Source organism: Centruroides vittatus, unplaced genomic scaffold, assembly GCF_030686945.1.
Source record: "Centruroides vittatus isolate TY-2023 unplaced genomic scaffold, ASM3068694v2 contig_651, whole genome shotgun sequence".
NCBI lineage: Eukaryota > Metazoa > Arthropoda > Arachnida > Scorpiones > Buthidae > Centruroides > Centruroides vittatus.
Genome location: NW_027122405.1, coordinates 262872 through 287281, shown reverse-complemented (window position 1 = coordinate 287281; position 24410 = coordinate 262872). Strand labels below are relative to the sequence as shown.

Here is a 24410-nt window from a genome sequence, read left to right as displayed (position 1 = left end):
TAAATTGCGACATACATTTGTAAAATCTGTCATGTTTACACGCTAGATGGAGACACTATTCTTATTTAACGAGAAAGCCGAATGATATAAATTAGCATCTCATTTTGCCGCTACTAATTTTTATTCAAAGTGATTATACAAATTTAAACGTTTATTTTCTTTCTTATTACATTTGAATTATTTGGAGATATCTTTACGTTTCAGATAAATTTTTTTCTGAACGAGTATGTGTGGTAGAAATCAACCAGCTATGGAAAAAATGATAGCTTTCTTGATAATGTTATGCCACAATTCATCTCAGTCAACTAATGACTTTATTGAACAGAAATAACCGTGTTATTAAGTAAAAGTAGCTTGGATTTCAAATTAAAATAATTATAATATATTCTAATCGTGTTTTTTTATGTTCTAGTTACAAGAAATCAGTGTATACTTTTACTTTATAGTGATTTATTTAATTTAATTCAGGCTTTCATTTTATAAATTTAGTTTTTCATCTTTTGGGGGGGTGAAATCTTAGTTTAAAATTTAAATAAATAAAAAAAAGAAAAGATTTCACAAAAAATGAAAAACGTTACGTAAATTTATAAAGCAAAAATTTGATTAACCACCAGTAAAAAAATTCATTATTTGTAATTGGTTAAAAAAATAAAGATTTTAGTAAAATTGAATATAGATTAATATTTTACATGTAACGTTACAATAATTTTTCTTTTTATTTTTCTTTTATAGAATTGAATATAAATACATTTAATTACTAATAGAAAATTGCTTTTCCTCTATGCAATAAGGAAAGAACTTGTTAATCCTTTTCTAAAATTTGAAAATAGTGCTTTATCGCATCTATATTTAATTTTATTGAAGGCCAGTAATATAGAATGAATAAATTAAATAGAAATGAATTTATTCGTAATTTAAAAGGTTTTATTACCGAGAAACAATAAATCTTTAGAAATTTTCGAATATTATTGCTGATAAAACTTATTAGATCTATTAATCTTTTTTCTTTCTAAATAAAATTGAATTTATTGTTAAATGTTAATGAAGTTTGTGATGAAAAATAGGTCTTTTGAATAAAAATTATTGGTGTATATTAAATTAGTTCATTTCTGAAAAATACGATTGAGAAGAATAAAATTAAAAATTTTAAATATTGAAATTAGGACATAGTTTAAAAACTTTTACATTTAACTTTTAAATACTATTATTTTTAATGCTTGATAATCATTAAGAAACTCATATTTAACTTATTGTACTGTACAATAATACAATAATAAATAAAACGGTTTTATTCATTCAGGAGTCAAAATTTGTTATGCTTAAATTTAATACGTTTAATAATTTTAGATTTAATTGTTAAGATATGTAACTATATAAATATATATATAGTTCAATATTCAATTTTATTGTTTTAAAAAGTGTAAAATGCATTATCATTTATTTAAATGAGAACTGAGTTATTTAAACGCATATTTTACATTCGAGGATAAACACCATAAACATCAATGGTACTGTACAGTACGTTAAACATTGATATAGTTAAGAAATGACATAATTTGTCCATTTTCAAGAGGAGTGTAAAACTAAATAGACTGCAAATACAAGCTATTGAATATATTCGTTTGTTAAATAAACAAAAATTTTTATTATCTACGAGGGTAATCCCAAAAGTAAGGTTTCCTATTTTTTAAAAAATACAAAGAAACGTTTATTTTCAATAATGTTCATGTCATTTGAAAGCTTGAACATCTATCTATTTTTATACATATTCACCATTTTGGTCGATGCATTTTTGTAGGCGCTGTGGCAATTTTTGTATGCCCATGTCATACCAGCTCGCCGCCATGTTGCGGGACCCATCTTGCGCACACCTTCCGATATTGCAACTTTTCCGTTATAATCCTATGAATGGTGCTTCGGAGAATCCCCAAGAACCAAAATACAGAGATCATCCACAGTGATTCGCTGATCTTCACGCATGGTTTGCTCAGCCTTTGCGGCTGTCTGGTCGGAAATTGACAGTCAACCGCTTCTTTTTTCGTTGTGAATTTCAGTACGATCAGCTGCAAACTCCTCACACCACTTGAGGACGTTTTTGATATCTATGCACGACTCGCCATACACTTCTGTCAATTGTCAATGAATTTCAATCGATTTAACACGACATGGCGGCAAGCTGGTATGACATGGGCATACAAAAATTGCCACAGTGCATAAAAAAATGTATCGACCGAAATGGCGATTAGGTAGAAAAACAGATAAATTTTCAAGCTTTAAAATAATATGAACGTTATTGAAAATAATAGTTTCTTTGTATTTTTTAAAAAATAGGAGACCTTACTTTTGGGATTACTCTCGTATTTCAGGAGTCACAAAACTTTTTACATCGGGCCAGATAACTAAGAGAACGATGATCGCGGGCCGTATAACCATTTTGTTCAATACAGCACATGAATACACAAAAATTAAGACAACCAACATATTTATTTACCAATACACAAACACGATCGCTGCAACAAACTCGTAATCGCTTTCCTTAGTAACTTCATTGCAGGTACAGTACTTACACAAAAAGCGCTCTGATATCCAAAGTCGTAAAAAGTTACCGATTTTTTATTTCACTGATTTATCTAAAAATTATATTACTGTCAGATGCAAAAATCAGATTGGATCAATTTTGGCATTTTTACTTACTATGTAAAAAAATTAAAATAAGTGTAAGTTTATGATATTTCCATATAAATAATTTTATTTTAGCTCATTTGTGGCACAGTGCGGCGGCGGGCCGGATGAACTGACCTCGCGGGCCGTAGTTTGGTGACCCCTAATCTATTTGATAGAGTTAATTTTTATTAGACAGATGAATTATATATACAAAATTTTTATAAATTGTTTAACTGTAATAAATATTTAAAAATATAATATTTTAATACAGTAGAGAGTCGTTAATCCGAATCAATTGGGGACTGGGGTTGTTCGGATTAGTGATTCGTTCGGATAACCGATTATGTACAAAAAATATATTAACCTGTCCGATGTTCAAATTTTTCCCCGTTGCGTGTCGCTTCGTGTTGAATTTTCGTCGATTTTAAGCTTAACGAAAATTTTTATAATAATAGTCGAGGCTATTGTATCGTTAAAAATTATTTCTTTATTTTGTACAAACAAAATAAATATATTGAAGAATATAAAAACATGAAAATTATACTTTAGAAGTAAATCTAGTATCAAAAACGTTCGATTCAGCACGACACAGTCCGACTGAAAATCGTTCGGATAACCGGCGATTCGGATTACCGGGGTTCGGATTAACGACTCTCTACTGTATTGAATTATTTTATAACAACCATTAGTACACTAAATATTCATAATAACGAAGTAAAATATTCATAAAATGCTTTTTTGAAATCCGGATTCGTTATATTTCAAAACTAGAAATATTTAGTTAATATATGTTCCAAAATGTTATATACTAAAATAAATAAATATAAAATTTATACAATGGAAGATGCGATATTTTTATAAATAAGAGATACACGAAATTTAAAGTAAATTTTGATTTGTAAAACAAATATGCATACATAAAATTAAACAAGTTTGTTTTACATTTAAAAATATCTACAGATAATATAATTAAATTGCTGTAAATTAACTGATATTATTTGTTTAGGACATTAACATAAAAACGTAAAATAGATTTAGTCAAGTGTTTTCTGGTTAACAACTACACTAATTTAATTGGAGAACGAATAATTGAAAATCTTAAAGCTCTAGGAAAACTTGATAAGGTAGTATGTCTGTTTCTCATTAATTTCCGTCAAAAGTGAAATAGGACTCGTCATCCATAAACACATCAAGATTGTTTGACGGCTTCAATACTATGCAGAAGGGTTTTTTAAATAGCAAGTTGTTTCAACGTGTATTTTGGAGCAGGCTTTCGCTTCCTGAGACGTTCTTTCAGAATTTGGTGAACACGTCCTAGTGAAAATTTCCCAATTTTCTAAGTGTTTCTTTAACTTCTTCCAATGCTTCTTCCTGCAATTGGTTCCTCTTCCTTTCGGTCATTTTCCTTGTATTTTGACTACTTACTACCCGATCTTCTTTATTCAGGTCCCCTTGCTCTACCCTTGAAATGAGTTATAAACTGCAAACCATAGAACTCTCACTGCAGTGAAACAGAGAAATATTTAACTGTATAAGATTTCTCATTATTGCGATTTTCAGTATAAAGGCTGTCAATTACATTTCATCGATCCGATTCGTTGAATTCTTCCATTTTTAAAATGGAATGTTATTTGCATAAACCTTTTTCGATAAATGGAATCAAGAACAACTTAGAAATAATGTATGCTGTCTGGTGCGCATGTACAGTACAATTATTCGAAATTACAGGAAAACCCTATTGAAATTTGTGCTGAGTTTTACGATATACTCCTATATTCATTGTTATATTGTTGATTTGGTTTTCTTGATTTTAAATAATGTGATCGTCTTCATTTCCATGTTTGAAAGGATTCTACAGTATCAGCTTAACAAACCCTAACAAATTATAATTCAGTGATTTGCAAAAATATCAAATATTATATTGACTTGCATATTTCACTTAGTTTCATAACTTTATAATTTTAAAAATTGAAAGCTTAAAAACATCATCAATAATCGAGTGTAAAAATTTATTAGGGTTCTGCAATTTATAATTTCAGCTTTTTTGTACAATTATACTTAAAATATTTATATAGTTCAATACAATATATGATTTTAGATCTATATTTTTATATTTATTGGATAATATAGTGGTAGTATTTTCCTGATATGGATTTAAATCTTATAGGAGCAAATTCAGTTATTTCCATTTAAATTTATCTATTTATCTATCAGTAAATAGTCTTATCCTTCGATACATTTTCTTGCATCTGTTGTCTTTCACAAGATGGTCTTGTGATTTCATCACTAATGTGAAATTTTCAATATGAATTTACTTTTTTTTTTTTTAAATTAATTTGAATATTTCAAAAACGTTCAGTATACTGACAAATCGATTAACTTTTAAAAATTTAATAGTGCATATGATGAAAGTTCTTCATTTCGTCGTGAATATTTAATTCCATTCAGTTTTTTTCATTTTGTGCAAATGTTTGTTTTTATGTGATTTTTATTTATTTTGTAATTAATAAAACTGTTGAATATTTTTGAAGAATCAAATAGTTCTTCATTTAGTCTCTATGCCATTTAGATTATTTGTCAAGTAGCAAAAAGTAAATAGAATTGCTCATCACTGATCTATATGACAATCTTTTTTTGATGCGTGCCACAAGTGAACTTCGTATGCTTCAGGTAGGCCACATGCATTGTTCTCTATGGAGTTGTATGCTTTAAGCCTGCATCGTGTCAAGATACTCTATAGTCGCCTTTTGTTGTTGTTTGTTTGTTTGTATGCGGGGCGATCTGCCGAAGGGAAAAAAATCCGGTAAACTCCACATGCCAAGCCCGTTGCTGAGGCGCGAACCACGACCAATTACCAATGTTCAGTGGTGTTAGCCACTCGGCCATTGATGACCCTATAATTGCAGTACGCTAGGTACTAAAGTAACATATGCTAATGATATGCAAACTAGAAATATATAGTTTATTCTCATCTTTTCATTGGTCAAGTTTAGTTTGAATATTCTTAGTTGCAGATATCAGCTCAATTAGCATTGTATACTTGGCATGAGGCAGAAAACAGGAAAGAAATTAAGTTATCAAAACCCCGGACACCTCGCGGGCTGTAGGTTGATCATGGCTGATTTCGATGCTAACTTTCTCGTAATAAAAATTGCATTTCTTAAGTTTTAGTTTTTGAAAATATTGATAACTTTTTTTAAACATCAACATATAGATGCAAATTTCCTTAATTAAGATGCCTGTTGATTTTCTTTATCTGTTTCATCTTCAGATGAAAATAATGTGTTGGAAAAGGAGCTTTTTGAGTAATTTAAAGATTCTTTAATAATTTCAGAAATTAATATTTTAAAACAAGAAAAATGTGTAGAAGTTTAATGAAGGCCATATTTAATCGTTCTTATTCCGTATTACTTTTTACAAGACAAAAAGTTTAATAAAATTTTCTCGTAATAATTATTGCATTAAAGGAGTTTCGAAAAAAACAGTTTAAATTATTTAAATTGTAATTGCATGTTTGAACTCTTTACAAAGACGTTATATAGTTGTCATTAAATATGTACCATGTTACAAAAGTGGAAGATATTTTGAAATTCTTAATTTATGTATTATATATATTTTTTGTCTATAGGTTCACGCGTTTCTGATTATTTTACTCATTTCAACAAATATGTCATGATTCAGCACTTTATAAGGGTTTTCCCATTTTTTTAAATATAAAAATATCGTGCCAGACTATGCCAGATGCTGTTTATCAAAATCAATGTTCATAGGCACGCATATTCCTGGAATGTATTGTTAAGTTTTTATTTCCTATCGTATGAGCATGTGATTGCTTTTCTTTGGCTTATTGAGAATGGTTAACATGACTTTTCTGTTTGCAGTAAAATAGAAATAAAAGCACTAGATCTATATTTACATATCAACCTTTGCTGTAAACAATATTTCAGCATATTAAATTTATATTGATTTTTTTCTCATTTTTCAAACTGCAGATTTTGTTTTGAAGCAATATGAGTTTTTTAAGTTCAAATGAATTTAACATGCGAAGTTTCAATAATATAGTAATTCTTTTCTTTTTAAAGTAAAATTAAGACAAAACAAATATATTAAAATTATCTTATTGCGTTATTATAGTTGAGTAACAATTATTCATGTGACACAAGAAAAATTTTACGTGGTTATTAATCAGAATACAGTGTTTCGTCATTAATCTTTTGTAGGCAGTTGTTAATTTGCAATGGAATAAAATTATAAAATAAAAGAACTGAATTGATTTTTAAAATAAAAAAAAACAACGATTGTTAATACTCTAAAAATATTTTTACGAATTTAGAAAATTAAAAGAATTTTTATTTTTAAATAAATTGGAACTTGACATCCTAAAGAAAATGTAAAATAAATCATTAAGCATCCACTGGCTCCATCTGTTGTCTATCTTTCCTTAATCTTGAGAACGGAGTTAGATGAAAGCCAAGAGCAGAAATGGAAAGCTCAGGAGCCGGAGGCCCGAAGTTCGATAACTATATACGAACATCCGGTTTTGACCGGAAGTCACGTTATTTCAATTCAAAAATTTGAATAGTCAGATAGATACTGGCTTGATTCTCTTGTTAATAGGAAAAGTATGATATACAGGGGCAGGACACTAAAATCAAGGGCATTCTGCATCGAGATCTAAAAAACTGCAGCCCGGCATTGTTACGAGGTCACAATAAATAATCGCTCGTATTTATTGATATACAGTATATTACACTGAATAAAAAATCATTCTATTTAAATAATCAATCTCTCACCTTAGTAAATGAAATAAAATATTTAGGAATATCATTCAATTGGAATTGTAATTTTCTACCGCATTTGAAGAAAATAACAAAAAAAAAAAAAAAAAAAATCAATACTTTACCAGATAATGTTATTTATGTGCAACTTTAAAATTTACCAATATAAAACTACAGATGAAACTATTTAACCTGCTGATTATCCCTTCAATATATTATGCAAGCCCTATATGGACTCTTGATTTATTACATGATTTAGAAAAATTCCATGTGATTTACTTACGAAAACTATATAATATAGAAATAACTGTTCCTGGATATGCTGTTCGAGCCGAAAAAGATAGATTCCAACTGTTTCCGTTTTATTTAAAGAGACTGATTAAATTTTACTATAGATTAAAAAATACTAACGAAGATAACATACGATTTTTACATCAAATAATGCTAAATCAAAATAATAACGCTAACAAGAATAAAAATCTATGGCAATATAAATTTAATATATTATTACAATCTTTTGGTGTATCTAATAGATTATTTGATAATTCAGAAACGGATTGGCAATACGGCTACTCATTAATGATCGAATCAGCATTTTCTCAATCAATAATAATGGATCAAAACTCATTATATCATTCAGCATACCATCCATGGTACATCAACATTCTAAATACCCTGTCTTCTTCGAATATCATCACTGCCAATATTAACATGAATACAAAAAGATTATTAATCCAATTAAGACTTAATGAATATTCACTATATATTAATAATACTTATTTTGATTTTATTAAAAACAGATGTCATTGGTGCAACTCAATTGAATATTCTTTGAACCACTTACTTAGAGACTGCGAAGGACTAAATAAATATCATCAAAAATATGAAATAAAAAAACTATTATATACAAGACAAAATAAAGACTTTAGAACTAATTTAAATAATCTTACGTTAAGTCAAATGTATAGAATTAATGGATTTTTTGTTCAAGTCGCCAAAGAACTGAAAAATATGTCATAAATTAATAGAATTAAAATATTGTTTACTAATTATGTTACTCAAATCAAAATAGTTTAAAATGAAACCAATATTCTTCTAAATTGATTATTGTAACGTTATTGATGACCTTAAAGAATATATATATTGACCGTTTGTTGGATAAAAATGTATGCTAATAATAATGTAAAAATTATACCCCCTGTAACAAGGCTTAGCCTTAATGCAAATAAAAATATTTATAATAATTTAATATTACACTGAATAATACAAATAATAGTAATAACAAGAACTGAAAAATTCAAACTGGTTTTTTAAATAACAGGTGTTTCAAAAAATAATGATACTGTTGCATTTTACCCTAGTTACTAGGCTGAAATGAAACTGTATCATTGTTTTGAAACATCTGTTATTTTAAAAAAAAAAAAAAACAATTTGCATGTTTTCACTGGAATCAGCTTTTGCATGAATTGCATATGTAATTTTTTCCCCTTTCTGAGGCTTGCGTATTTATTGTGTGTCCATGGAGAACATTCTTACATTTAAGCCAATGTTTCTCCAGGTTCAGAACGACTGTATTTCGTTCATGACTTTCTCTTGTATTTTCCCACTATTATCTAAATTAATCTAAATCACCTAAAAGTCACAATTACTCGGTATCATTACTTAAAATATTAGCTTTCAACTTGAACATTTGTTAAACAGCTGATCTCATTTTATTTTCAATAAATAATAATAATAAGTAATAATATAATATAACCTGTAAAGATGGAGGGACAGTTTGTTGCTATTTATAAATAAGTGCTATTTACTTATAGTTGAAAGCATTGAGTTTGTTTGTATTAATTTTAAAATGTTCCTAGTTTATTTTTAAATTAAGTGATAATCATTAATTCAATTATTTGATACAGTTTCGCGAAATATTTATACAAACGTAAATGAAATTTCTCAATATTTTTTTACTTTCACAAACCAAATGTCTCAAAAATATTAAAATAAATAAATAAATGTATTTCATTTTTGGCTCTCCACCTTGTGGAAACTAAGAAGGTCTTTTTTCACGCCAATCGTGGGTTTGGCCAGACCTACAGCGAGGTTGTCCGGATGGCGAGGGTCGGAGCCCGACATATCCGGAACTGACTGCCTATGAAAAATTCCTTGGCCCGGATTCACAGATATCTCGTAAGGTATCACATAGTATCGCTTTAACATCTTAAACTTACGGGAAACTAACGATATTTATCGTTTCTTATTCACAAAACACATCTTAGCATTTACGACAAAACAGAAGAAATTGGTAACAGGAATACGTCTTACGACATGGCTAGCGACCGCTTCCGTTTTAATAGAGCCAATAGGATGACGTTTCTTAGTGACATAATTTCAAAATTTTCTCCCTTTATGTGTTTGCAATGTGTGAAGGAAATGTTAGAGTTAAAATGGATTGCATTTACGTTATAGTAAATTATTTATATGTATAATGGATAGAAGAAAATTTTAGATATTATCTAAAACTGTAACTGATTATGCGTGCAACGAAAATTTTCCAAAATTGATAATGGTAGTTATATTAACAGAAATATTGAAGCTCGAAAGAAATTGAAAAACTAAAGGTTTTTGGTTAAAAAAAAAACAGATAAATTATAACGAATGACATTTTTTTCGTACTACATTCTATAAGCAATTTTAATTCAAATATATATTTATATTTTTTTCTTTGCATTGGATCGCATGTTAGAATTCAGAATCGAAAATATTTAAGAGACAATTGGGAATAAGAATCGACTCGATTTCCTATCGATAGACTCAAATATTCGATCACTTCCTTTCCCGGTACATACGCTTACGAGAGCTATTATATATTGTAGTATTTACGAGACTTTTTGCAACATTGCAACTCACAATGTGCTTTGTAAATCTGGGTCCTGGAGCGTTACTTGTCCGGATTCGATCCCGGTCTCCTAAAGGGATAGGTTGACGCCTTAATCGCCTCAGCCATCCGACTAGCATATACAAGCTATTTGCCAAATATTATAGTATTTACAAAGGTTATATTTCGTAAGAAGTTGTCAAACCAAGTGCACAATCTAACAATTTTAAAAATCATTTATTTCCGTACTGTACACAATTTAAAGAATTTTTAAAATGTGTTAGATCGGACACATGGTGTGATAAACTCTTACGTAATACAACCTTTGTAAATATAAATCAAATAGTATAATATAATAGAAGGGTTAGAAGTACGAAATAATCTAATAATCTTAATTAATCTTAATTATTTTTTGCCCGAGCGACGCCGGACTCATCTGCTAGTAACATATATATTTAAATTCACAAGAAAAATTAAGAACGAAACAATCTTTTAATATTGAAATGATTATTAGTATTGAAATGGGATCACAACATGTTGTATACGAATGCATTTGTATAAAAAATTGAATTAATGCGTCATGACTTTTGATGATTTAAATTTTTTTCTTCTTTATGGCATTTAGTACTGTATTTTAAAACAGCAGAAATATAGTAATGATGTGACTCTAACTTTTCCTGAATCAATAACAAAGAATTATGGCGATCAATACTCAATAGTTCAAAGTATAGTCAGTACCCGACTTTGGACGTAATGCGTTTCTAAAATTTGTGTGAAAGTCGAATGTCCGAAAATCGAACAATAGAATTACATATTATAAATCAAGTTCTGTTCCCAGAAAACTAATAATAAATTTTATACATTTTTCTTATAACATAAGAAAGTTTTACTTTTTTGTAGTGAATGTCATAATGCATAAAACATTATTTAAAACATAATAATTATAATAATTATTAATATATTATTAAATATATTAAAATATTATTAATATAAAACATAATAATTATAAACATAAAACAGATGATAAATGTTTATTTTCACAAATGATTTTGCTGTTACTAAAATAAAAAACTGAAAAAAAGTGCAGCCACACGATACCTCGAAATTTTTGTTTGTCGTCTGAAAATATGTAAAGTTTGAATTTTGGTGCACGAAAACTCAGGGTATTTAAAATGTATACGAAAGTGAAAGTTGTTTGTGAGTCGAATGTCCGAAAATCAAAGACCGTCTGTATTTCAAAATTATTTATTTTAATCGTATTACATTATTGTATAGACGTAATTATTTTCTTTTCGTCGAATTTAAGCATTGATCAATAATTTAAAGTAATATTCTAGAAAAGCTGTACTTTGATTTGGTTATTACATGCAAATATAATTTAAATCAAATTCGTTCCAGTTATTATTGTTCATTTATTTAAAATTAATGTTCTAAATGAGGGTATAACATATATTAGTAATTCAGCTATTTAAATAAAGATTATATATATTCTTAAAAATTTGTAAAATAATAAATCTAATACTAGTTCATATCAATGCTTGCCTTGTCAAACATTTTAATTCAAAAATTGCCGTTCAATATCTATAAACGAGTTTCGGGATCATTTATCCTCTCCTCTGTATGCCTGGTAAAATGCATATTTTTTTTTCTTTTTTTACTTTTTCGGCTTTATTATATATAACGGAGGGAAAATATGGTAATCGGTCAAAAAATGATTCATTCAAGATTCTTACATTTTTGGAATCGTGATTTTGGAACGTCGAGAAATGGAAAAAATTGGGTTTTTTTTTCTGCCTGTATGGATGTTTTCTGTGTGTGGGGGGACACGAGTTTGTTCACTACTTTGAAACTTAATTAATAACTCCTGTGCTTTTGTTGAAAATTTCTGAAATTTTGCAGGGAGGTTTGTATATTAGGGGATTAATGCTATTAAATTTTGATGATTAGAGTCTACGAGGTGGGGAGATATAGGGAGGGAGTCGTGTGTCGTATTTCCAGTAAGGTTGGACTTAATGACGATTTTACTCGTTATTAACGTTTACAATATTTTTTTTTTTTTAAATAAAATTCGTCCCTACCCTTACAATGGGTAGGGACGAGTTCGTGATTTGTGATTTTATAATAATTATTAATACAACAAGTTTTTAAAATAAAATATCATAAGGGATGGAGTCACACGCAATTTTAAACGTTGTTGCCGGGAAAGTGACGCAACTGGTTGCCAGATTTTTTATTAACACATTTTTATGATTTACGTAAAGAAAACGATTATTTACTTAGGTTTTCAACTGTTCTTATTAGTTTTGACAAGGCGTCCTTGCCATATTAGTTTTACAACTATTTACCGTACACTGTTCATAGAATACAGGGTTTATACTTGTATGTTTTAGATCTTCCACATGCTCTTTAAATTTAGTAATTAGTTGCCATTTTGTTTCTTCTTATATATATATATATATATATATATCTACTTTAGGTGTATTGTCATTTACAGTATCCCTTGTACATGTATTTGACCTTTCCGTTTTTCTTCGGTATTTTTTCTAATTTTAATATTAACTCTTTCAATTAAGAATTAAATGGAACCAAGTTTATGTTGTACTGTACAATACTTACATAAACATTTATTTACATTTTTGTGTAATCCTTTTATATAGGGGTATTTTTAACATAAAATTTTCCTTTATTATTATTTATATTGATTTCTAAAATGTTTTTCCAAGTATGTTATTCTGATTTGGATAGTTGTTTAACATTATTCTTTATTCTTTTTGATGCAGTATATTTTGTTTTTTCTTTTCTTTTGACATTTTGGTTTGTAGTTCTTTTTATTATTAATTTTTATTCCATATAAAAAAATATTCTTTTTGATGTGAAATGGTAAACATGATTCATAATTAGGGATTGCAATTGCTGGATCCAGCGTATTCTTCGGCCTGCTGGATCCAGCGCTGCGGATCCGCAAATACTCAATTAACTTTCTAAATAATTGCGCAAAAGTCTACGTCGTCGCGTTGCCGCTTTGCTAACTACTAGACTGCTACTAATTACTTACTCACTACTTTACTAACACTAATAATTAAATTACTTATAAATAAACTATACCGTAATCAATCCAACAAAATTTAATAAAATAATAATGTATTCAATCGCTTTAACGATCTTCCTCAGTTACAAAAAAATACAACATTAACTATAAAACATAAAATGTGTTTGGAATAAATGTAAAAAGAATAGTGCTTAATTACATTCCATTTTTAAACAAGATACATAGATGTACTGCCAGGTCTAATAATTTTCGTATTGTATACCGACGTAGTCCCACTGTTTTCAAACTTTTAAGAAACGATAAAAAGAAAGAGGATCGGAATTCAACAACGGGTATATATTCGGTGCCTTTACACAACCAACGTTTCAATTCCAAGCTTGTTTATGTGGGTGCAACGATGCGCAGTTTAAAACAAAGGCTCAAGAGCACAAATATACAATCAGTAAGAACCTTGACAACACTGCGCTGGCACCATACGCAAGACAGAAGGATGTTAACGTCCAATGGGATCAAGCGGCAATTATAAAAACGATGACGAATAGGCAAACGGTCAAACATCTTGAGAGATTGGAAATCTGCAAGGCGCACATGACAACTGGTCGTATAAACCATAGAGATGCGGACTCATTATCTACCATGTGGAGATCCTTTTACATTAATTAATGTTATTAACGGACAATGCTGGTTTCGTTGGATCTTATATACAAGGTGTTTTTTTTAAACTGACGGTACTCAGAGACATCTGTAGAGCAATCTAACAGCCCGACTGTCGCCAAATTTGGAAGAGTGACTAAGGACGACATGGAAAAGAGATTCCGCGAAGAAAAAAGTAGTACCCAAATTTTCCGGTAGGGGTGGATTTGGCGCTGTTGTAGCAAAACAGCTAAGAATCTGCATAAAATCCAGCTGCAATTAACAAACACACGAATGAATAATCAGACAGAGGTTTCAGTGTAATAACGAAAGTTTAATTAATCAGCAAATAACCTTCTCCCTTCTTCAATGTGATCACCGTCCTGCTGGACAACTCATTGCATCCTGAACACCGTGTTCTCTATGGCCGAACGTAACATGTCCGCAGGAATGTTCATCACAGTTCGAGAAATGTTGTCCTTCAAAGTCATCAAGTTTGGGACACTACCAAGATAGAGCTTGGACGTTAAGTAACCCCACAGGAAAAAGTAACATGGGGTTAGATCCGGGACCTTTCTTCGGTGAAGTGCTGGTAGCTTTTTCGCTACAACAGCGCCAAATCCTCCTCTACCGGCGAATTTAGGTACTACTTTTTTTCTTCGCGGAATCTCTTTTCCATGTCATCCTTGGTCACTCTCCCAAATTTGGCGACAGTCTGGCTGCTAGATTGCTCTACAGATGTTTCTGAGTACCGTCAGTTTAAAAAAACACCCTGTGTATATTTTTTCCGCTATTTATTTTGTTTATTTATCTATATTTTGTCCGTTTGGGCGTTTTCCGTTAATTTTCATATTTATTCCGAACACATTTTATGTTCTATATTTAATGTTCTATTTTTTTGTAACCGAGGAAGATCGTTAAAAACGATTGAAAACGTTATTATTTTATTAAATTTTGCTGGATTGAAAAAGGTGTAGTTTATTTAACTTATTCTACTTCCAGTACATAGTTTTATATACCTATAAATAACTACAGACTTATATGTAGAGCCTATATATGAAAACTGGTAAGACTGATAGCCACTTAGCCACTGATTATCCGTCCTTACATTATTATAATATATTACCGTATTTTACGGACTATAAGACGCATTTTTTTCTTCGAAAAATTGCCTCCAAAATTCAGGTGCGTCTTATAATCCGTAGCGTCTTATAGTTCGTAAAATACGGTAATATAAATTAATCAGTAGAATTACCTTTGCTATCATTTAACTTAAAGATTACATTATACTTATAATCTAACTAAACATTTAAAGTTAATTATCTCTATCTCGAATGTTAAACCGAACCAAAGTTAAGTTTACTACCTAAATGTGTAAAAAGTTTTACTGATTTATAGTGACCAGTCTAAATAATAAAAGCTTTTTAAGTATTTTTAAAAAATGTTTTATTTCATTAAAAAAAACATAAATTGTAGGATAGATAGACAGACAGATAACACTTTATTGCACCAAAAATACATCCACGCTGGGTCCGCGCTGGATCCAGCTGGAATGATTTCAATCCAGCAAAAATCCAGCTGGATTCAAAACACTGCTGGATTGCAATCCCTATTCATAATCTGTAACTTATCCATATGATACGGTTATTTATAACTTGAGAATTCAAACCTGTCATATCTTTGTACATACGTATCTAAATAGCTTAACTTATTCTTATTTTCTGTTTCAATTTCAAATTTTAATTTGTTAAAATAACTATTTATAATATTTTCAAGAGTATTAACTTCAATAATAATGTTTTCTTACATTATGTCATGTACAGTACATAAAAGGCATCATTTTCTATACAAGATATCTGTTTGATTTTTAAATATATATCATCACTAGCTCGGCTAACTTTGGTCTAATTACAATTTCCATACTAATATCCCCCTTTTTTTGTTTAAAATAATGATAGTTTATTCCGAAATAATTACTATTAGCCCATAAGCAAAGTCAACTAAATCTATTAACCAATCACACAATTATAATTCAACAAAAAATTTTTAGACAAAATAATCATAGTTTTATTGAAATAAAAATTAACTTAATTAAAAATTAATTTCATAAAATGAATTATTGAATAATAATTTTAATGAGTTTGCTATGAGGTGTCTCTTGATATATTTGGAGTATAATAGAGTTTCGATTATTGAAAGTAATGTGGACAGAGTTCGCAGATAATCAAACACTTGAATAATACAAATGTTTGGTAACTTTTAAAATAAGCTGAATTTGGATGCACTGACGCGTTTGCTGTATAGGTGATACGTTTGGGATGTCATAAAATTAAAAAAGTGTAGAAAATACAGGTATCCCTCGTATAACACGATAGTTACGTTCAGAAAAACTGGTTTTATGCGAATCCGTGCTATACGAAACGAAGGACTAATACCAAACATAGGTTTAGGTTCCAAAACTTAGTGACGGATACTTTTGCTAAGAGAAATATGTTTATTAAAGCAACCAATAACTTATTTCCAACCAATAATTATTAAACAATCACAATTAAAAGTACTGTATTACGCATTAATATTAATTTCAGTTAAACGAGGGTGTTTTCTTTTTTACAAAGTATCATCGTCATCTCATCATTTTTTTTTTGTTGATCTTGATCAGAAGTATCAGCAACATTTTCATATTTTTTATTTTTATTATAAAAATTTTTTTATGGATGACGAAATAAAAATGTTATTAATCGAAAATTTGTTCTAGAGGGCCCTCGTTTGTTCAGTCGAGTATTGAGCGACTTGTCTCCAGAATTTGTGTTCAAATACCGAATTGTTCGAGTTGGAAATAGTTCGAGTACCGAGATACCGCTGTATTTCGAACGTTATTTTTTATGAATGATTACTTACCTACGGTTAAAAAAGTTTAATAACGCTTGCCTAAAAATGTTTATTTACTACTAAATACGAATATTAATCTATAAAACCAAAACACAGTGACAGTCTTTTTTAAAAGGTAATGTGTGAAAGTAACGTCAACAATACCTGGTTGATAGAAAAGTTAGTGCAAGTTTTTTCTATTTTGTCTTATCAGTTTGCATTGAAGTAAACCTTACGAAAGGAACAAAACAAATTAAAAATTTCAGTATTGTAAATGGGCAAATTTGAATGTTTACTTGAAAAAATAATATATATATCAAATAACGGAATTTTCACTTAAAAATTGTAAAATTTTGTTCAGATTTTGTGATTTTCCGAATTATCGAACCGTGTTAGAGCGAAACTGGAAACCGTGTTTTACGGGGGTTATTCCCAATTTTCCAACTGTGTTAGAGCGAAAACGTGTTATACGAAGGATGCATGTAAGTTAATGCATTTAGAGGTTAATAAATAGCGAAGTAGTGAAGATTGTGTTGGAAAGAGGGTCTGAAATCTGTGGAAAAAGGAAGGAGGAAGAGAGGAAGACCAAGGCTGAGTTTGAAAGATAAGGTGGAGAAAGACTTGAATCAGAGGGGACTTAAGAGAGAAGACGCCCTTGATAGGAAGAAATGGAGGATACGTATTAGAGAAAAAATGCCGACTCCATGTAAACATAAAAAAGGCGAAGATAAAGAAAACAAAGAAGAAGAGGTTAATAAATGTTATATAATTTATGTGTTGCAAGGTTGCCGGTTTCTGTTTTTTGTGTCAGTCTTAGCACTGAACATGGTCGCCAAGGAGGATGGTTCATACCGTGCAGAGACGTAAAATCACTGCTGCAAGATTTGCAGTCGCTGCATGTTATATGGAGACATTTTTAAGTATTGATGCAAAATTTCTAACATGTGCTGCGCGGAATGTTTTGTTCGACTGACAAATGGCACTGTGACTTTAATGAGCTCTGAATCATGGCCAGCTAAACATTCTCCTTATTCCTCTGTCAAATATTTTTCCTTAGGTGTGAATCATAGTCAGACCCACTTGCAGGATCTTCTGGTATCATTTCACAATGTTCCGATTAACAGAGTATAGTGATACTCGTGAACTCGCTGGAAATCTCTTTGCACACGAGTAACACTTCTATTTCGCATACCATACTATATACGAACCTTCTGCTGTGATGTCACTTCCATTTTGCGTTTCCATGCATATGTGCCTGCACGCGGCAGACTACCGAAATGAGTATGCACTATCTCGAAACCGACAATCTTCCAACACGTTGGTAACCTCTAATTGCATTACTTTGTTCTACACATTTTTAATTTTATAACATCTGAATGGATCACTCTGTAGATTACTCTATTATTAGATTTAATCTACGTATTGAATATAATTACCTCAAATTATATAATTAAACACTTTTAATTTTATTTACAACTATATTCAATTTATTAAAAGAAATATAGGTTTGAAGAAATTTTAACTGTAATAATAATCTTTTCTAAAATTCGTATTGTGGTGAGAAGTCACTGTAGTAAATTCTTTTTAAATTGTATAGGTTTTTAGAGTATCACTGCCTGGTCACTATTCGTAAAATGAACCATACTATTTCGTGTTTGATGTCTTTGTTGACAAAGTACTCTTCTACAATTTACCTCGCTCAATAGGAACTTTGCCACACTTGAAAAGAATAAAGAAAATACTTGCTTCAAATTTGTTAATATAGAGATCCGATAAAATAAAACAAACAAACAAAAAAATGATAGTGTGCGCTACTTTTTCACATTATCTTTTGTTACGTAGACGTTTCAAAAGTCTTTCTGAAATACATCATATACGGAAACGCAAGCTTAGATATGGATGTATTTACAAATTCTGAAAGACAAAGAATAAATCTTTAGATTCGACATTTTTAACTTATTAATAAAATTGTTTTTTCCTTTTAATTTATTTTCCAGATATAATTGTTATTTAATCATTGAAAGTATGGAAGAAAATACAAATTAACAGAACAAGACTAATTATGAATAAATTGTAGCTCTTATTTCAAAGATAAACGAAAATGATAAACGAAAACTATCATGGATGCATAATGTCCAATATTTTTAACTCTACTGGAATAATAAATTGTTTTGTGTCATATTATGACAAGATTGTAAATAAAATTTAATAAACAGCTGTATTTTTAACTTTTAATGTTTTATTTTAGATGTGTTGTCAAACATAATCCGCAAGTACTTTGCTTAAACGCTTGAAAATTGCACATAGTTAATGTTTATCACTGAAGAAAAAATAGGCTGCCATTTTTATTTAGTTTTTGTTTACGAATTAGAAATCAGTTGTTTTATACTTAACTATATTCACTGAACAATTATAGTTTGAATTTTCGAACTTATCTGTTTAATAACAGTGATGTTTGATATCTTAGATCGAAGTCATTGTTGTCATTAGATTCAGCACTGTTGATTTAATAAATATAGAATGAGCCATAAAGTGTAAGAAAGACTTCGTGTGGGAAATAGTAATAGAAAGTTACGTTATCAGTTCTTCCGTGACATAAAAACGTATTATTAGAAAGTGTGGATGAAAAGTAGCCAATATTTACACAAATGACACCACCAAAATGTTAATGTTGCCGGGAAAGTTGAGCAACTCGTTGCTGGTTTATTTTAATTGAAATTATGCTTAAAACATAAAAAATATTTTTTTATTTATCAAACATAAGATACTACTATTGTTATACATTCATTCAATACTGAAAATATTGGAAAATAAACGCGATAATTTCGTAACAGAATAACGTAATTATGGAAATTAATGTAAAATTAATTTAAATGGTGACTATCTTAAATGTCTAGAAATAGATAGCTTATAGTTTGTTCAAATTCTTACAAAATAAATACTAACGAACCTTAAAAGTATATCAAACGAACTATTATTTATTATGACGTCTTCACAATGCCTAGCTACAATTTTTCGTCACAATGCTCTCAATTTTAGTAGTGTCTTCCACCCTGTACATCATACTTTTCCTGTTAACAACTGGGTCATGCTGGTCATCTATCTAACTCCATTCAAGAGAAAATCTTTGAATTGAAATAACGTGACTTCCGTTTCAAATCGGTAGTTCGTATAAACTGTGGTTAATTGGGACCTCTTGTCCCTAAGCTTTCTATATCTGGTCTCGACCTTTATCCATCTAATACAATTCTCGAGAGTAAGAAAGAACGGACGTCAGTAGGAATTTATAGGTCTACAATTTTTGAACATTGTAGCTCTATTAAATAACTACAAATATAAATGAAACAGAATATACTTAACTTAGATTTTGACGTCCTCTAAAGAAAATTGTAACTTAAAAAAAGAAAGAAAGAAAACAAGCATATTTTCAAATTTTTGTCACTACGAGTTTTAATATAACATTATTCCAAAGTCAAAATATTTCGTTAGTTTATTATTACTTATTTTAATGTACAGTTTAAATAACCTAAATTTGAATAATATTTTTAATTATCACAAATCACAAATTTTTTTAAACGACGTATTTATTTTCGAATTTGTAAAATGTAAATTAATTTAATTATTTTTCATTTATAGTAATTTAATTTTAAAATACATTTAAAAGAGTTTAGAAAACATTTTATTTAATGAATAAAATTAAATAAATGACAAATATTTCTTATTTTCACGTTAATATAATATGCTCTTTTAATAAGAAAACTTTAAGACTTAAATTCGGTTTTTGAATTATTATTATTTTTTTAATTTGAATTTATTAAAAAAGTTACAACAAATATATGATTTTTTAAAATATGTAATTTAGTTAGATTATTTTTTTATAATTTAAGTATATAACTCTCAAATTTTGTTATTTACAGGATAGGCAATTATCGAATAGTTTGACTCCCAGCCCTTTGGATACTCTACGCTTTCCATTAGAACAACAACTATTAGATATTATGCGAGGTACAACTGAAAATCAAGATCATTACAAAGGTAAGTATAGAAATTAAAATTGCTTAATATAATTTTACATTTTCTTTATTCAAAAGTAATGGTTTTGTATTTATTTCAGTATAAATACAAACCCAAAACTATGCATCTATTAAACTACGTGTTAATAAAAATATAATGCTATTCTTAGTTATTAAAGAATTATAACAACTTAATAGTATGCCATATGTTAAAAAATACAATAGATTTTAAATGTTTGTGGAATAAATTTCAAACATGATGAAAGCAAATATATTTATGATATAAGTTTTATTGTTTTAAATTAGTAACCTTACAGTTCGATGCACATATCTCATATATCACCCATCAAATTTTAAATGTCAAAGTCATAAATGACTTACTCAATACATAATTTGAAAGACCATAAAAAGAAGTCTAACTTGAATCGATTAATATTAAAAAAAAAAAGAAGTATGATTAATGTAAATCTTTCATGTTTGAACAAAAATTTATAGATAGCGGAAAAAATAGCTTTTTTCCCTCCTATAACTTACGTGCATATTAATGAACATTGTCGTTAGTGATAAAAGTTCTCTATTTTAAGATGGAAAACGCCCAAAGAAAAGAATAGTTTAATGTAATTATGTCTTTTTCTGAGTCTTATTGATATAATTAAGTGTGAATAGAATGGAAACGCCATGTTTAACAAGAAGGAATAGTTTTTTCATTTTAATTTTCTACTCTAATACTTTGTAATCAAAAGATACGAAATATTCTGTTTCAGTTCTGTTATTGAGACATAAATCTCATTAATTTATGACTAGAAAAAAAATTATATTCGTTCTGTGATAAATAATAATTACAAAAATTTGTAATGAACATAAATATTTTCACGTTATAAATAATCTGATTGATTAAAACTTTGTTATATTCCTTAGTAATATATTTGAGTGTTTTAACAGACTAGTCGTTCATAAATGAGTTCTTCCATCTATGATCATGATAGTGGTTATGACGTTTTTGTGAAAGATACAGTGGAAGAGTATAATTATAAGCTGCAATAATGATTATTAATAACTAAATAAAATTACATAAATTATTAAAAGTATATTCACAGACTATTTTAATTATACTTACAAATTTATTGTTACATAATCTAACGTTTTTTGTAATTAATTTTGTTCTCTTACGTAATTGTATTTTTTGTTCAATGAAAATTGAGTAGCCATATTGAATAGTTTCAATTGGAATAAATTTATACTTCATGTAATTTAATTTTTACTCTTAAAATATTTTAAAATTAATTATTGTCTTTGTTTAGAAATTATTTTAAACTTTAATCTCAAATGATTTAATTACTGTAGGTAATAATCTGTTCCCTATATATTTGATTATGCTGTATTTATCTATAAATGAGAATGCATGTTTGTTCGCTATGCACACCTAGACCGTTCGACCAATTGCTACGAAATTTGGCAGAACGTATTTCCTAGATAATGTCGTACATACTACTATAAATTATTGATTGGATTTCTATATATCAATTAATATTTGTCTACATTAGATTTGCTGACTTTACATGTAGCGCCGTCTGTTGGTAAAAAAAATTTTAAAATAGTTATTAAAAAATTTATACAAAAAAGTATGTGAACAACATAACATCACATCCCTGCTATGCTTTTGGAGACAGAATGTAAATAAATTAGTAAAATTACTTGATTTTGTCGTTTCTAGAAGTTCAAATTAGCTATTACGTTGTAAAATTGATTGTTTCGATTGTTGTTGTAATAGTTTTTCATATCCGTATTCCGTTTTCCGAAGACTTTATATATTCTAAAAGACTTTCGGTCTCTTAGGTCTTAGTAATAATATACTGTAGTCAGTCCATTTACTTTCTTACAGCTGATTATTTATTCCTAGGTTACCTATAATAACTTCAGAGGTGCCATTTCAATTTAGACGCTTACAGTTCCCACAAAGAACTTTCACGGTCATTTATACCCTATATCAGGGCTTCTTAAACTATGGGTCGCGACCCCATTTGGGGTCGCTTAGCGAAATTTTGGAGTCGGAGATTTTAATGCAAAAATATTGAAAATAATTTGTGAGAGTTTGAAAATGGCACGCTTTGTGTCATAGGTTTCGTGAGTTGCGCTTTGTGTCAAACATTGCACCAAGATTTAGTTTGTTATGCAGTCAGGGCCGGATTTACCAATCCAGGGACCCTGGGCACAAATTCGGTGGGACCCCCTTTAAGAGTAAGCAAATTTGATGATTTAGCAAGTTTACACAAAATACTGTACTTTCAACTAGATTTCAACTAGGAACTTGTAAATTTCATTTAAAAATAAGGTTATTGTAAACATACATATATTTTATTGTGTAAAACTAATTATTTTAATAGGTATTTTTCAATTAAATTAAAATTTTTTCCCGAAATTTTTCGATGTTTTATAGGTTTTTTTTTCCCGGGTTTGGTTTTCTTTGCCTGTGGCCCTCATGATTAGGCCACACTAGGCTGTCGCAGTAATAGGGGGAGATAAATTATGTTTAAACATAGTTTTGTGGGGGCCCTGGGCACCGGCCCCAAATGTCCCTATGTAAATCCGGCCCTGTATGCAGCAAAAAGCAAGCACATCCATCTCATTAAAAACAATTTTCCTTTAATTTTTGTATACTTAACCGATTTAACGGCTGCACCGGAATATATTCAACGAACTAAGACGGCCAAAATGCCCGGGCTCGAATATATACCAGTGACGATATATTTTGCCCAATATTCTCTTTTATTTATGTTATTGCAAAAAATGCAATTTTGATTAAAAATAGGTATATAACGGGTGGGCAAGCAAGAGTTCAGTGGGAGCCGAAATGTAGTTTTTGCAAAATGCATGGGAGCCGCAGTTCTGTACTGTCATGGCGGATAGTATGGTAAGGCGAGTGATTGTATTATATAATATAAATATAATATAAAACAAATATTGAATTTTTTTAACAAACATATTTTCACAAAATTATAAAAATAAAATTGTAAAAACAATAATAATAAACAGAAATTAACACTTTCAGCAAGAGCCGCATGCAGCTCTCGGCATTTGCCCTTGTCTGGTATATAATTTTTATAACTAATAAATACAATTTTACAACTTTTTGTGCAATTTTTAATTTTATATTTTTGTATGTATATATATATATGTATACATACAAATATATATACAATATATATGTATATTGTTACCTAATCAATAAATCATTACAAAATATTTATATAACTTTATTTTATATATATATATTTGGGGGGGTTGCGAAAAAATCATAATCATAAATGGGGTTGTGAATAAAAAAAGTTTAAGAAGCCCTGCCCTATATTATTACTTTGATGAGTAGCACATTTCACTCACCTGCGTGAAGTCGAAACTGTTAGGGTGCGACTATGTAGACATGAATTTAGAGCGAGCGATTTACTTTTCTCAGAGGAAAACCATGCACAAGCGAGAAGCGAGAAAATAACGCTGGCGAGAGCGAATTTCTGTTCTCGCACATATCTGACAGGTTTTTG

General features: G+C 29.1%; 1 protein-coding gene across 4 annotated transcripts in view; it reads left to right on the top strand.

Annotated features, from left to right (window-relative positions):
- Nucleotides 1-24410, top strand: part of LOC136979878 (cytoplasmic polyadenylation element-binding protein 2-like) — a 197812-nt gene that overhangs the window by 60489 nt on the left and 112913 nt on the right. For all 4 annotated transcript variants that reach the window (XM_067275902.1, XM_067275901.1, XM_067275900.1 and 1 more), the window contains exon 2: nt 20776-20893. In XM_067275902.1, the coding sequence (XP_067132003.1) occupies nt 20776-20893 (118 nt within the window). The remainder of the gene's footprint in view (nt 1-20775; nt 20894-24410) is intronic.